This window comes from Neofelis nebulosa, chromosome 6, assembly GCF_028018385.1.
Source record: "Neofelis nebulosa isolate mNeoNeb1 chromosome 6, mNeoNeb1.pri, whole genome shotgun sequence".
Lineage (NCBI taxonomy): Eukaryota > Metazoa > Chordata > Mammalia > Carnivora > Felidae > Neofelis > Neofelis nebulosa.
In genome coordinates, this window is record NC_080787.1 from 38,246,146 (window position 1) to 38,261,526 (window position 15,381).

General features: G+C 46.5%; 1 protein-coding gene across 7 annotated transcripts in view; it reads left to right on the forward strand.

Annotated features, from left to right (window-relative positions):
* Positions 1–7,040: 7,040 nt before the first annotated feature.
* The window catches only part of BRPF3 (bromodomain and PHD finger containing 3), a 34,061-nt gene continuing 25,720 nt past the window's right edge, over positions 7,041–15,381 (forward strand). For 5 of the 7 annotated variants that reach the window (XR_009262942.1, XR_009262941.1, XM_058733718.1 and 2 more), the window contains exons 1-3: positions 7,041–7,176; positions 10,613–12,089; positions 15,178–15,334. Coding sequence is in view for 5 of the 7 variants with exons in the window: in XM_058733718.1 (XP_058589701.1) it covers positions 10,639–12,089; positions 15,178–15,334 (1,608 nt within the window). In the remaining 2 variants the exon portion in view is untranslated. Of the gene's footprint in view, positions 7,177–8,035; positions 8,210–10,612; positions 12,090–15,177; positions 15,335–15,381 lie in introns of those variants that run through there. The other 2 variants (XM_058733720.1, XM_058733719.1) reach the window with 2 other exon arrangements.

Sequence of the window (15,381 nt, forward strand, 5' to 3'; positions counted from 1 at the left end):
ATTCCCCACTGAAAAAATGGGCTGGTTAAAATTTTTTCATGGGATTTTTTTTCTCAGCCCCCTTCTGGATCACCAGTCCCAGCAATTTGTACCAGCTACCCCCTTCCTCTTTATCAGCTCCAAGAAGAGAAATGAGAGTGGGGAACGGGCTATCTCACCATTCAGCATGTAGAGTTTCATTTGAATTCCCATTTTCAAAATGGCATTTCGTCCCTGCCAGCATTGGTAACTGGTGTCCCCAAGTCCAGATCTCTTTAGTTCAATTTCTTGAGATGATACTGGGATAGTACATCTCCAAGGAGTAGTGTGGAGATCTGGCAACATCTAACTGCCCATTTTAACAGATTTTTCAGCCAATTCTACCTTCAGGTCTATTCTCCCAGTTACCACCCCCACCCACCCTTCCTTCAGAAGTATCTACAGTCTCCTACTTTTAAGCCTTTCTAGTGGTCTAATGTGAATCAGGTTTTTACTGGCTCTCTTTGCAGACTTGTTTTAGCTTTCTCTGATATCCATCTACTTTCATTCTCAAAAATTTTATTGGTAATTCTCATCTGCTATTTCCCCATTCTCTTTGTTCTTGTGGACTTTTTTTTTTTTTTTTTTAAATCCTTTACTAACATAGTAATGAAGTTTGGGGGATAAATATATGTGTTTAATCCACACATTCTAAACACCCACCATTAAACTTTCCCAGAAATGTATCCCTTTACTTCATTGCTTGTTTCACCTTTACTATGTTCCTTTTCCTTGTTTTCTTTTTGGTTGGTTGAGTCTTTGATTATTCCTTTTTTCCTCTCCACTAGTTTGTGAGTTATGTCCTCTTTTTTTCATTCTCTTAATGATTAGTCTAAAAAATGACAACAGGTATTTTTTTTATCAACTTAATTGTGGTACAATTTCTATAAGCTACAGCTATTCAGCAGTTCAAAGACTTTTGACAAATGTTTCTCATCACCACAATCAACTTCCATATTGTTTCCATTATTTCCAGAAGTTCCCTCATGCCCCTTTATAGTCAGTCAGTCATCTCTTTCACCTGTGGGCAGCTACCAATCTTTCTGTGACTATAGATTTTGCACTTCCAAATCATATGTTACTAGTATTCTTAACTAATCAAAGGCTGATATTAAATCCTTGAACTCTTCTCTTTTCCCAGACAATTCAAGAACCTTAAAACACTTTATTCCTGAATTCTCTAATATGCTCTTATTGCTTAACTTTGATTTGCATATTGTGTTAGGGTTCTCCAGAGAAATAATATGTGTGTATATATGTTTGTGTGTGTATACATATATATGTATATGCAGAGAGGAGATATAGGAATTGGTTCAAGCAATTATGGAGGCCAATAAGTCCCATAACTTGTCATCTGCAAGCTGGAGAACCAGGGATACCAGTGGTATAATTCAGTCCAAGTCCAAAGGCCCGGTAACCAGGAGCACCAATATCCGAGAACAGGATTAATGATGTCCCAGTTCAAGCAGAGAGTAAATTTGACCTTCCTCTACCTTTCTGTCTGATTCAGATCCTCAACAGATTGGATGATGCCCATTCACATTGGTGAAGATGATCTTTACTCAGCCTACTGATTCAAATGCTAATCTTCTGGAAATACCCTCACAAACACACCCAGGAATGATGTTTTACCAGCTCTTTGGCATCCCTTAGCCCAGTCAAATTGACACTTAAACCATTACATGTATGTATCACCTAGGGGAGGATCTTGTAAAAAACAGGTCCTGGCTCAGGAGGTGCCATGTTTTTGTGTATTTTCCCTCTCTTTGTAAAATTATACCAAATAAATGGCTACTTGCAAGGTTGGCTCTTTTGCTAAAAGATGGAAATTGGGGTGCCTGGTTGGCTCAGTAGGTTGAGAGTCTTAACTTCAGCTCAGGTCATGATCTCACGGTTCGTGAGTTCAAGCCCCGCATCGGGCTCTCTGCTGACAGTGTGAAACCCACTTCGGATCCTCTGTCCCCCACTCTCTCTGCCCCTCTCCTGCTCGTGTGTGCGTGCTCTCCCTCTCTCTCTCTCTCTCTCTCAAAATAAACATTAAAAAAATAAATAAAATATACAAATAACTTACATTTTATGGTGTCTTGACTTTACTCTGATTAAGGTTTAGGATTTAATGGGAATGCTAAATTAAAGGTTGACATGAGAAAACATTAAATCAATTTGAACAATTTACACTTAAACCACAAACTATTTACTTTCAGGCTTGTGGTGGAGCATTACACTGAGTATATGGTAAAATGTTCTAGCTAGAATTCAAGCCCAAAGAGAATAATGCAAGCCACGCTAAGTGGATAATGCAAGCCATAGTATACCACACTCTTCTTGCCTGACTAGATCTTACAGCATAGAACTATTCAAGTCATTCCCCTGTTCCAAAACTTATTAGGGACTGCTGCCCCTTAACATCCATTGCTCTACCTAACAGTCTCCATGCTCTGACTCTATTTTTACCTTCCCAGTCTTTTCTCTGCCATCTCCCATTTCTGGGTCAGCCGGGGGTAACCCACTGTTCCCTGAATCAGTCTTTCGGTGTTCCTTTTACCTTTGGTCATGCTGGTACTCAGCCCGCCAGCTTTGTACCATCCTCCCAGTTGACATTCAACCCAAATTTTAAGGTGGAGCTCAAACAGCACCTTCTTCACAGGACCTTCCCTCGTCTCTCTTCTCTAAAACCCTCATGCCACTTTGCTTGTATCTCTCTTGAGTGGCTTACATGCTTATTATATGTTATATTATATTATATGTTTGTTAATATACTTGCTTTATTCCTGTGATTAGACTTGAAGTGCCTTCAGGCCGGAGAGCATAGCCTTTTTACCTGTGTGGTCTTTACAAGCATAAAATAGAAACTTACCTGAGCTCACAAATAATCATTGAGTGACTATGTATTTTAGTGTGACAAAAGAAACTCCAGAGAACTTGAGCTGACTCATCATTTCCTCAATCCTTGGGTCCTCAGACCCAACAGGAGCTCCTATGTAACCCTTTGCCACCTCTTAATTTGCAATAACTGTACCAATTATACCAATCGTACCAATAACTGTACCTTCTAAGTTTGAATTTAAGATAATCTTTTCCTTTGTTCCTATGTTCGATCAGCCATCAAATTACTGATCTATCTTCTGATTTTTATTTGAACCTCCCTTTCCCTCCTCTTTCTCTACCATCCCCTCTATCATTCTGGTTAATGCCCTTTTATTGTCACAACACTTAATTACCTGTAGTACATTCTTCCGGGTTTACCTAATACTGTTCCAGCTCTAGTTTATCCTATGGGGACCATAAGAATAACAATAATGAGTTAATAAGTTGATAAATGAGAAATGGCATGTATATTGGACCTATTTTGTATGTGTGCCCACTGTGCTTTTGGTGAATCACCTCCTGCCCATGTCCTCTGGTTCTAGTAGTGGACAATGGCCAGACTTCATCACAGTATTATGTCTTTCCGGTCACAACTAACGTTTAGGTTGGCTGAGAGACTGCTAGAGACAGTATCCCGATGACATAATTTCAGTCTCTTGACGTAGCTTTGCCTAAAGCCAGATGCACTCCTGGACTTTCTGGTTATGAGTCAATAGATTTCCTTCATTAAACTAATTTGAGTTTGTTTCCTAAGTGCAACAAAGATTTTTTTGATACAGTATGCAAAGCACTGAGCATACTACCTTGCACATTAAGTGCTAGGTATTATTTTTATTATCCTTATACCCTTGCTCTTCCTCATATCCAATTCAACCTCTTCTTTTCTTAGCATCTTCCATATAGACCGGCTAGAATAATTTCCTTATTATTCCCTGCATATTGTTCCTTTGCCTGGGCTACCTGTCACTATCCTAATGTCATTCTATACTCTTTTCACCAAGTCACATCCATCATGATTTAGAAGCTGACTAAAAAAAAGCCTCCCATCTTCCATTTGAATAATAGTTCCTCCACACTGTTCACTACTTTATCTAATTTCTCCCACATGTGTTTTCTAGTTATTTCTAGCTTGCTTCTTAGTTGTACACTACTAAGAGTAGTAGCAAGGGAAAATATGATCACTGGCCCCTTTTTAGGCTGAGATTTTGCCATTATATCCAAAGGGACTTGTGTAAGATTGGACACACAGTGGGTGTTCAGTAAGTGTCTGCTATAGGAATAAATAAGTGGAATTAAATTTAGAAACTTTTTCCTTTTTCTAAGCAAACATTACATTCTTAAACAATTTACATCGTGGCATTAAAATATGATGATTCCAACCTCATACATTATCCCATTTATGGTTTCATACTTCTTTTAGCCAAGGTCTAAGGAAGGAATATTCCATTAAAAAATTTATCAATCAAAGCCTATTTTCTCTCACCATACATATTTTACCAATCCAGTGGTATCGCATCTGACCCTTGAGAGGTTTCTCGCCTTGATAAACTAATGATAAAATAAAGCACTGACAAAGATATCCTGAGATGCTGAAAACAAATGTTGAGGGGGGAAATTTTTATAGTTCCTTTTTTAGTTCTAAATGATAAAACATCCCTCCTACTCCAAATAAATTAGTTTCTATTTAAAAATGCAGAATTTTGAAAAACGATTTGGAAACAAAGGTCTGTGCATATGTTTGTTGAACTTAATTGCTGTATGGTTTAATGGAAGGGCTGAGGGCTAGTGAATTTAAACTCTTTAAAACAGCTAAAGATTAAAGTTAATTAAATTTTAGTTCTCTGGGATTTCTGATACATGTTCCAAATTTGTTTTTAATGACATAATTGTCATTTAAGATTACATCATTGTGAACTGATTGTGTGTGCAGTTACACTAACAGAAACCAATACCAAATGTCAAAAATAAATAAATAAATGTCAAAAAATAAAAGTTGAGGACAACTGTAACGTTACCATTAAGAGAGAAGTTGAAAACAGAAGAGAAACACTCTGTTGAATAAGGTCTTATTATGAAACTTCAAACAGAAAAACCTGGACATCAAATGCATTAGGTTAACTTCATGCTTTTTCAATGGCATTTAAGTCATTATTTCAGGCTTACTGTTACAAGTGGAGACCAATGCATTTTCCCAACATATCTGTTCATTAATTTTGGTGGGAAAAAAACAGCGCCCAATCACACAAACAGGAAATGTGCTAAATTTTGTGAACATTTGTGAAGAAATAGAAGTTACTAGTCCCATGGATACATGGATATAGTTCACATTTTAAAAGAATAAGAAAAGAAATTCAGTATTGTTTCTATTAGTCTTCAGGGGTTCCCCCCCCCCCTTAACTAAAAGTAACTGTAATATTCTTTTGCCTCTGGGGCTCTCCCTCCCACAATTAATCATCTTTTTTCTACACCTTCCGTCCAAATGATTATTCCCCATAGCCTTAGAACACTTGACATCAATTCATACTTCTTCACAGTTTTCAAAACATTGCCCTGGCCTTGCTTAGCTCCACGAGACACTCCCTTCTCTTTCAAAAAATTGGTAAACAGAAGTATTTTTGCTCTCACTTTTACCAGGTGCTACTGTGTAACCAGAAAAACATCTTTGTAATACAAATTAGCTTCCTAACTTTTACCACACTTCCAAATTCACAACATAATGTATTTAAATTCCTTAGGATAACGAACATCTATACTTCCAAAAGTAGCAATACGTTCGGTTTAAACATGTGGAAGACTTGGGTCCCAAGACTACCTTTCGTCCTCTGACTCTAGAATCCGTGTCCTTCATCATCAGAACCAGGCAAGAGATTGTGAAAGTCTCATCAAGCTACACCACCAGCGCGGGCAGAGGAAACGCTTTCAAAATATGTCATTCATCTCCACGTTGAAAGGCAGTCTATCCATACATCTTTTGTACACGTCATTAAATATTGGTACTTAAGACTTCAGTCGTATGAGGCAAGCTTTTTAATTCATAGGCAAAAGGGGGTGGCAAAAGAGTCATCTCTTCTTAGATTTACTTATCAAAACAAAGCCAGTCTGATCCTATCTTGAAGTCTCAAGTTGCCATTTGTCAAGAGTCTTTTAGAAAGCCGCTTATTGCATTAAACTAACCAATTCCTAGCCACATCAGGTTTAAGGAGAGTTTCCCTTGTCTCCAGAGACAAACGAGTTACCAGACGTCCTTAAGTACACTGTCAAACTTTCATGTCTACTCTTTTTCAACACGTAAGGGAGAGAATGGCACAACGAAGTCAGGTCTGTTTCTTAAGAAGGATGTCCTATGGGGAACGAGACGCTCACCTGTCCACAACAGAGGGTCTTTCCCGGCTGTCCTCACTGGGGGAGGGGATGGACATCGCCAGACCTTTGTCCTCCGGACCAGAGCACGGCCAGGGAGGGAGGGCGACTTTCTGGGAGGAATACAGGCACCTGCACCCCCCAAGAAACTACACACGGGTTTTGACTCCGATGACTCCCCTGGCTTAACCTCTGGAGGGGCCCTCTAGCTCGGGTAGGGGGTTTGTTGCCCCAAACCGTAGCCACCTCTCGCAGGAGCAGGGGGAGTGGACGACTGACCACTCTAAGGAGTTAGGGATGCCGGTCTTTCCCAACCAGACCCGAACGTCCCCCGCTGTCTTGTGGGGTTCGCCCGGCGGCGGGGTACGCCGGGGTGAGCCACGGCCGCGGCGGGCGCAGAGCCGGTCTCTGCTCCGCGCCCCTGCCGCGTCCGCACCGCCACCGTGAGGCCGAGCCGGGGACGGTGCCCCGTGGCGGCGGCGGCTCCGCGCTCCTCTCCGCGCCGCCCCGGCCGCCGCTGCGCCGGGCACGGGCGGGGGGATTTTCTTCGCGTTCCCCCCTCTTTCGCGCTCTCGCTCCTGTTCAGCGGGAGAGCCCGCGGAGCCAGGGAGGGAGCGAGGGAAGGGGTGGAGGTGGCGGGGGGGAGGCCGGAGGGGCGGATCCTGCCTGGGGGCTGATCCCTCCCTCCCCTCGGCCGGGCTCCGTGGCGGCAGCGGCGGCGGCAGCGGCTTCATTCCCCCTCCTCCCCCGGGAGCGGCGGCGGCGGCCGGGCCGGGGCCCCTGCGCGGGCCGGGAGGGGGCACGGCGGTGGCCGCGGAGGCTAGCGCGGGAGGAGGCCGCGCTCCGCTCCCAGGGCCGCGCCGACCTGCTCGACGGCCGGCCCGCCCGCGCCCAGGGGCCCCGAACGGTGGGGCCGGGCCGGCGGCTGAGGTAATGGGGGTGGCAGAGGGGCCGAACGGAGCGGGGGCGGGGGCAGCGGGGCCTACGGGGACCAGGGACTGCGCGCCGGGGTGGGGGGGGCAGGGAGAGGGAAGCAGGGGGCTTCCCGAGCGGGGCGGGGGCGGCGCGAAAGCGCTCTCCAGGAGCGAGGGCGGCGGCGGGGAAGGAGAAGGCGGGTGAGGGGGGAGCTGAAAAGCGAGGACCCCCTCCCGTAGCCGCCATCTTGTTTCCCTCCCCCCCGGCCCTGGCTGGCGAGCCGCCGAGCCCCGCCCCCGCCATGCTCTCCAATTGGTCAGGCCGGAAGAAGGTTCCGCCCCCCGAACAGCCCTTGGCCCCCTGGTTTCTGCTGACCGGCAGGTGAGGCGACCAATGGGCGCTCGCCTCTCTGCCCCGCTGGTTCGCTGGCGCTAGCTTTCTCTGTCTGAGGGTCGGACTGCGCGTCAGTCTGTCTCTGGCGCGCTCGCCCCCCTCCCCTTGGGGGAGGAGATGTTATTTCCCTCCTTTCTCCTCGGAAGGGTCAAGATTTTTCTGGAAGAGGTGCCCCTTTAAAGGGGCAGGAGCCTTGGCTGGGGTTCTCCCTTGTCTCATGAGTATCTCGTGGGGGTACAGGGGGTAGGGTCTAATTGCAGAAACTCCTCGTTCTTCGGGGACCTGGGTGGGGTGGGCAAGTGGAGCTTCGGGGGTGCTGAGGAGACCTCTGGGGGTGTTGGGGGGTATTTGGACGCGTGTCTGTGGGAAGGGCTGTGTGGGATGAGACGCTCCCGCCAAAAAACTGGACTGTAAGCTCCTTGCGGGCGAAACTCCTTTTCCTCAGCAGCCGCCCTTCCCTCTCCAGAATTTGCCCCCCCACCCCCACCCGGTGCCTGGAGGCTTGGGGAGGACCCAAGAGGTTTTCCTTAGATACTTGCTGTTTGGGTGAGGACTAACCCACGCTGCCAAGGAGGTGGTAGCTGGTAGGGAGGAAGAACATACAGCGCTTTAACAAAGGAGGGTCCACACCCTCCAAACTCTTTCAGGATTTCAGGTTAGTACCGAGGTAGGGTTTCACACTCCTGCGAGGTTCTCCCTGCCCGCGAAGGCGTGGGGGCAGTGAGGCAGGTCTGTTGGCCTGGGCTACCCCCAGGGACTTGGCATTTGCCAGGCATGTAGTGGCCAAGGGTCTCTGGAACCTGGACAGAATTGCCGTGATGATTCTGTTGCCTTTTGTTCCCAATGGGTCGTGTGCCTGCCCGCCACTGTTCCTCAGCCAAGTCGGTGTTTGTTTGTGTGTTTCAGTCACACTTGGGGGTTGGAAGGCCTTTTAAACAAGGGTGGTGATAATTCTCTGTTGACCAAGAGCAACGCTTAAGAGGTAGAGTTTTTCATTTTACTGGTGGAGCGTGGAGGCACAGAGAGATTAAGTGACTTTCTCCAGGTCACGCAGGACCAAGGTTGGAACCTAGATCGCCCCAGAGCCTCTTTTTGAACCAGACCACGGCATTTCTGTGGTGGTCTTACTTCCCAGGGAGATGAATTCAACCCGTCGGGAGACCTGGGTTTGACCTGTAGCTTTATCGCTCACTACCTCTGGGTTGAGTGACATCTTGTTGAGCTTCTGTTTCTTCATCTGTAAAATGGAGACGATAATATCTATCCTACCTCCCAAGCTAGTTGAGAGAAATAATTAAAAGTAAAAGGGATTGGGGTGCCTGGCTGGCTCAGTTGGTGGAGCATGTGACTCTTGATCACAGAGTCGTAAGTTCGAGCCCATGTTGAGGGTAGAAATTACTTTAAAAATTAGAAAAAAAAAAGGGGGGGGGGAAAGGATTTGTAGTTTGCAAAAGTGTGCTAAATTATCATCATCATCTTTGCTTTTATAGATAAAGGTGGTAGATCCTGCAACCAAGGTGACAGACTCTTTTTCTCTTTGAAATCCTCTCACTGTTGTTTCCTTTCTGCCCACACTTGGAGCCCCGTATCTCCAAATGTCTGTCCCAGTAGTGATGGCCTCAGTAACTGCTGCCGTAGCTCCTTATGAGCTTGTCATGATTCCCTTTATCCAGAGAATGATATGGGAAACTTAAGGGCTTTCTCCTTGTTGCACAGGGGCAAACTAAATGTAAGGATTTGGGGAGAGAGGGACTTCTGAGGTAAGAGAATGCATTGAGAGTTTACCTCAGATATTGCCCCAGTCATCTTGGCCTTGGGTCCAATGAGGGTCTCAGATAGGCCACTTAAAACTTCAGTGCCACTTGTGGACCACTCCCAGAGCTTCCAGTGTTTCTGCTTAGAAATGTATTAGCCAGTGCTTCCTCAAAGCTGCCTTTTCCAGAGACAGCCCTTTATACTGTAGTTTGAAGTCTTTAGACTGTACATAGACATTTCAGGTGCCTTCACCTCTTCACTCCTGGGTGTGGTTAGGGGATAGGGCTTCTGATCATTGTAAGATGGGTTGGGAGAGGGCTTTAGGCCTGTGAGCTTTTGATCCTCTGGTGGGGCCACTGTTCATGTACACAGCTTAAAAGTGGATGCTCTTTTTGTTTTCTTCTTTTCTGAACCCTTAACCACCCCATCCTTTTCCATAGGTAGGTATCCCACAGCCTTATGTAGGACATCATTAGAATTTTAGATCTCTCCCTGTGTTGTTTTGTAATGATCTGTAATGATCATTTGTAATGATTTGCTTTTCTTTTTTTCTTTTTTTAAAGTTTTTTTTTTTTTAACATTTATTTATTTTTGAGAGACAGACAAATCATGAGTGGGAGAGGGGCAGAGAGAGAGAGGGAGACACAGAATTCGAAGCAGGCTCTAGGCTCTGAGCTGTCAGCACAAAGCCTGACACGGGGCTTGAACCCACGAACTGTGAGATCATGACCTGAGCCGAAGTCGGATGCGTAACCGGCTGAGCCACCCAGGCGCCCCAAGATCTGTTTACTTTTCTGTCCTTTCAATTAGATGGAGCACCTAGAGGCAGGGACCATGCAGGTTTGATTTCTCCTTTCATTCAACTAATATTTATTGAGTGCTTATTAAGGAGCCAGGTATCATTCCAGGTGCTGGGAATACAGCGGTGAACAAAATAGACAAAAATCTTCCCCTCATGGAGCTTGCATTCTAACGGAAGGAAGCAAACATTTATGATAAATAGGCACATTACATAGCATGATAAAAAATGGTGAGTGTCATAGTGAAAAATAAAGCAAAATGAAAGATTGCTGATGGGGGAAAGAGATTTGCAGTTTAAGATAAAATGGTCAGAGAGGGTCTCATTGAGAAGCAGTGTTTGTGAAAAAAGTTGAAGCGAAGGAGCAAGCTGTGTGATGATGTCTGAGGGGCAGGATGTTCAGGCAGAGGGAACAGACAGTCTTCGTGGTGGCCATTCGATCAGATGGAAGGATGAATGAGTGCATGCCTGAACATTCAACTCAGTTTCGTGGTTTCTCCTTAGGCCTGTCCCCTTGGTTCCCAGGTGCCATGAGGAAGCCGCGCCGGAAGTCGCGGCAGAATGCCGAGGGTCGGCGCTCCCCATCTCCCTACAGTCTGAAGTGCTCACCTACTCGGGAGACCCTGACCTATGCTCAGGCCCAAAGGATTGTCGAGGTGGACATCGATGGACGCCTGCATCGAATCAGCATCTATGATCCACTCAAGATCATCACAGAGGATGAGCTGACTGCCCAGGATATCACCGAATGCAATAGTAACAAGGAGAACAGTGAGCAGCCTCAGTTTCCTGGCAAGTCCAAAAAACCCTCCTCCAAGGGCAAGAAGAAGGAGTCCTGTTCCAAGCATGCATCCGGCACTTCCTTCCACCTCCCGCAACCCAGCTTTCGCATGGTGGACTCAGGCAGCCAGCCAGAAGCACCCCCACTGCCTGCTGCCTACTACCGCTACATCGAGAAGCCACCTGAAGACCTGGATGCGGAGGTAGAATACGACATGGATGAGGAGGACCTTGCCTGGCTGGACATGGTGAATGAGAAGCGGCGAGTAGATGGGCACAGTTTGGTGTCAGCAGACACTTTTGAGTTGCTGGTAGACCGGCTCGAGAAGGAGTCATACTTGGAGAGTCGCAGCAGTGGGGCCCAGCAGTCACTCATTGATGAAGACGCCTTTTGCTGTGTGTGCCTGGATGACGAATGCCACAACAGCAATGTCATTCTCTTCTGTGATATCTGCAACCTGGCTGTACACCAGGAGTGCTACGGTGTCCCCTACATCCCTGAGGGCCAGTGGCTATGCCGCTGCTGCCTACAGTCTCCCTCCCGACCTGTGGACTGCGTCCTCTGCCCCAATAAGGGCGGCGCCTTCAAACAGACCAGTGATGGGCACTGGGCCCACGTGGTGTGTGCCATCTGGATCCCTGAAGTCTGCTTCGCTAACACCGTGTTCCTGGAGCCCATTGAGGGCATTGACAACATCCCACCTGCCCGCTGGAAACTAACCTGTTATATCTGCAAGCAGAAGGGGCTGGGTGCAGCCATCCAGTGCCATAAGGTGAACTGCTACACAGCCTTCCATGTGACATGTGCACAGCGGGCTGGGCTCTTCATGAAGATTGAGCCCATGCGTGAGACCAGCCTCAATGGCACCATCTTCACAGTACGCAAGACCGCCTACTGTGAGGCCCACTCGCCGCCAGGTGCTGCCACTGCTAGGAGGAAGGGTGACTCCCCTGGAAGCCTCAGTGAGGCTGGGGATGAGGAAGGCCTGAAGGAGGGCTGTGGAGAGGAGGAAGAGAAGGAAGAGGTAGAAGAAGAGGAGGAAGATGAAGGCCAAGGTGGGGTAGGTGGCCCCCTCAAGGGAGTGCCCAAGAAGAACAAGATGACTTTGAAGCAGAAAATCAAGAAGGAGCCAGAGGAAATGGGCCGAGATACACCCTCCACTGTCCCCATGGTCACTGTCCCACAGATCCCCTCATATAGGTAAGCTTGGTCAGGAGGTCTCCACATGGACCGATGGTTTCTGGTTGGGCTGGTGCTGGCCCTGAGCCAGGACCTCCTTCCCCAAGCATGGTTGGTGAACATTTGTTCTCTTCTGTGCCCTCGAATTTAGACTTCTCCTTTGGTCCCTGGTCTGGTTTGTGGTTTTGATTGTGCCCTGACAGCAGTGTGTTTCCTTGGCTTCAAGGTGAGACAAAATTAAGTTGCTTAGAAACCCAGGTGAAGGATGTCTAAGGCAGCATTTTTCAACAGGTGCACAAGTGGCATTTTGGATGGGATGATTGTTTATCATTAGGACTGTCCCATACATTTCTTGATGTTTAGCATCCCTGATCTGTAAGTGCCATTTGTATCCACTCCCTCATTGCCTGGTCTTTGTGACAATCTCCTATGTTTCCAAAAACCCCTGGGGGGATAGAACTGAGAACCACTGTTTTAAGGGGTCAGTATGGGTGCCTGCTATCTAGAAGGCTCTATTCTGAGAATGATGGAGACTTTTTGTGAAGGGGTGGGTGGTGGTGTGGGGAGGATATGCTATTTCTCTTCTTGAGAAGCTTTAGATTTAGGGGGAAAAGGATCACTCAGCTCAACTGTATGTCTAAGCCACCTTGGCCCCTAGTGAGTCTGTAGAGACATCATTGTATCTATTTTAAACCATTAGAGAAGTAGCTGTTAGAGGGCAGAAAAGCCAGAGACAGGAAAGATTTTTCATTGGAAGGTCATCTCAAGGGTGATATTCTTTGCAAAGTATACAGTGTTAGAGTAGGAAGGAATCTTGAAGATTATTTAATCTAATGTAGTCCTTGCACCTTCTCCCACACCCCCAGATGAAGAAACTGCGGCAACAGGAGGTAAAGTTGTTCACTCCTTTATTCATTCAACGAGATGTTTATTGAGCACTTACTGTATGCCAAGTCCTGTTCAAAGGGCTGGAACCAGGTGGAAAGCAACAGAACCTGACCACGAGCTGGAACTCATGATGCCTCCAGGCTCTGTTCCTGCTGTTTGTCTCTCTTGTTGAAAAGGATAGGGAGAAAAGAGTGCTAGAGGGTAGTGGGGAATGAGTTGTGTAAGGAACGGGCAAACAGACTTGTCAGTCTGGGAAGGAGACATAAGAGCGGAGCAGAGCAGGAGGGAGAGGCTCTCGTGAGCCATGACTGGAGTTAGAATTCGGTCAACTGGAAATGCCTTCTAGTCACAGAGCTGTTGTAGGCTACCCTCTTCCCTGATGTTGACTGGAGTTCACGCTTAGTAACATCTGTAGGGTGGCTGTGCCCTGGGACTAGACTTTTTGGTTGTCATATCTGCCCTTATAGATGTGTCTTGCAGAGGCCTTAGCATGCTGGCTAAGAAACCAGACAGACCTGCTTTTGAATCTTGCTCCTCTCACTAACTACCCATGTGAACTTTGGCAAGTTATTTCTTCAAGTCTTATTTATTTGTTAATGAACCTGATAGAGTTGTTGTGAGAAATAAATGAGATAATATAAGTAAAGCACTTAGCACAGTGCCTGGTAAATAGTAAGTGCTCAATAAATGGTGGCTGCTGCTGCTGCTGCTATTTTATTATTATTCTTTTTTCTACCTGCACAAATGCTGTTGGGACCCTCCATAGCCAAGAGGTTGTAGAGGGAGGGGGCTGCCTGCATCTGGGCAGGTGTGCTTGGCATGGGCATTGGTGGGGAATCTGTTCTTTGGGGAAAGGCCTAGGTCTTGGTTTTTTAAGCTTGGCTTTGGGACAGGAATGTCTGACCTTGGATAGGCACAAGGCCTAGGTGATCAATGTCCAGCCCAACATGCCCACCCTTGTTAGGTTTTACTTTCTTGTTTAGCCACACTTAACCTTCCTTTCAGTGCAGCGAGATGAGGAAGTGGGGGAAACATAGGGGCACTGAGGCCTTGCTTACTGTGTGAATAACCAATTTTAGGACACAGGATGGTGTAACAGAGGGATCATTGATTCAAATCCCATCCAGGGCCACCATTGTTTATTTATTTTTTATTTATTTATTTATTTTTAATGTTTGTTTATTTTTGAGAGACTGAGCGTGAGTGGAGGAGGGGCAGAAAGAGAAGGAGACACAGAATCTTAAGCAGGCTCCAGGCTCCAGGCTGTCAGCACAGAGCCCAATGTGGGGCTTGAGCCCACAAATTGCAAGATCATGACCTGAGCCAGAGTCAGACCCTTAACCGCCTGAGCCACCCAGGCACACTGCGCCACCACATTTTTAACTGCATTAGTGACTTTGATAGTTTATTCAGCCTCTCTTCCTAAGCTGCCTTTCCATCTTTTGTTACCATGAGAATAATGTTACCCACTTCGCAACAGGGCTGTTAACATAAAGATTATAGGTTTTTATTAATTCCTTTCCCTTTCACTTACCCCTCCATCGTCCCCACGTGTTATTGGCTTAAATCCTGACTTTAAGATTTCTCTATTGGGTTAGTTTAGCCAGCTAAGTTTTCAGATTCTCCATCCTCTTAACCAGTTTTTTTTTTTTTTTTCATTTGGTTCAAAATTAGACATTTTTAGGCTGCTGAGATCTTTAATTAAAAACCAGGGGTCAGACAACTCCAAGGTGTTGCATTTGAGCTCAGAAAGCAGTAGCCTGGTGTAGTTCTACTAGTTTTCCTTCCAGCTTGGCTATTGACTATTCCCTGGTCTGGGGAGACCCTCAGCCACAGGGTGGCTGGAAATAGTGACCACATTGCCTATAGCTTACTCGGGTTCCTGCCTTCTTTTGCTGCTTTTATCAAGAGAAGGGTAGGGGTATGGGGCACAGGCCTGTTTCTTAGGATTGTAGGAAACAGGGTTCCTGGGAGAGGGTTCTTTTGGAGAATCAGGACTGCAAGGTAGGAAGTAGAAAATCAGGCGATATATCTCACGCTGAATCTGAGCTGCTTAACTTTGCTGTCTTTTTTAAGCCTTTCTCTGAGGTTAGGCATTTGACCACTTTATCCTATATTCTTTTATATGTAAGGTTCAGAAATGAACCAGGGTCTGAACAGGAAGCTATAATCAGGGCTGCCCACTGACCTTGTCTTTCACTTCCCTGTGCCTCCACTCAAGGTTGAACAAGATCTGTAGTGGTCTCTCCTTTCAGAGGAAAAACCAATTCATACAGCGGCTTCACAACTACTGGCTATTGAAGCGGCAGGCACGGAACGGTGTCCCCCTCATCCGGCGCCTGCATTCCCACCTGCAGTCCCAAAGAAACGCCGAGCAGGTAAGTGAAGTGATTGAAGATGATGGAGGAGGTGGAGGGTGAAGGAG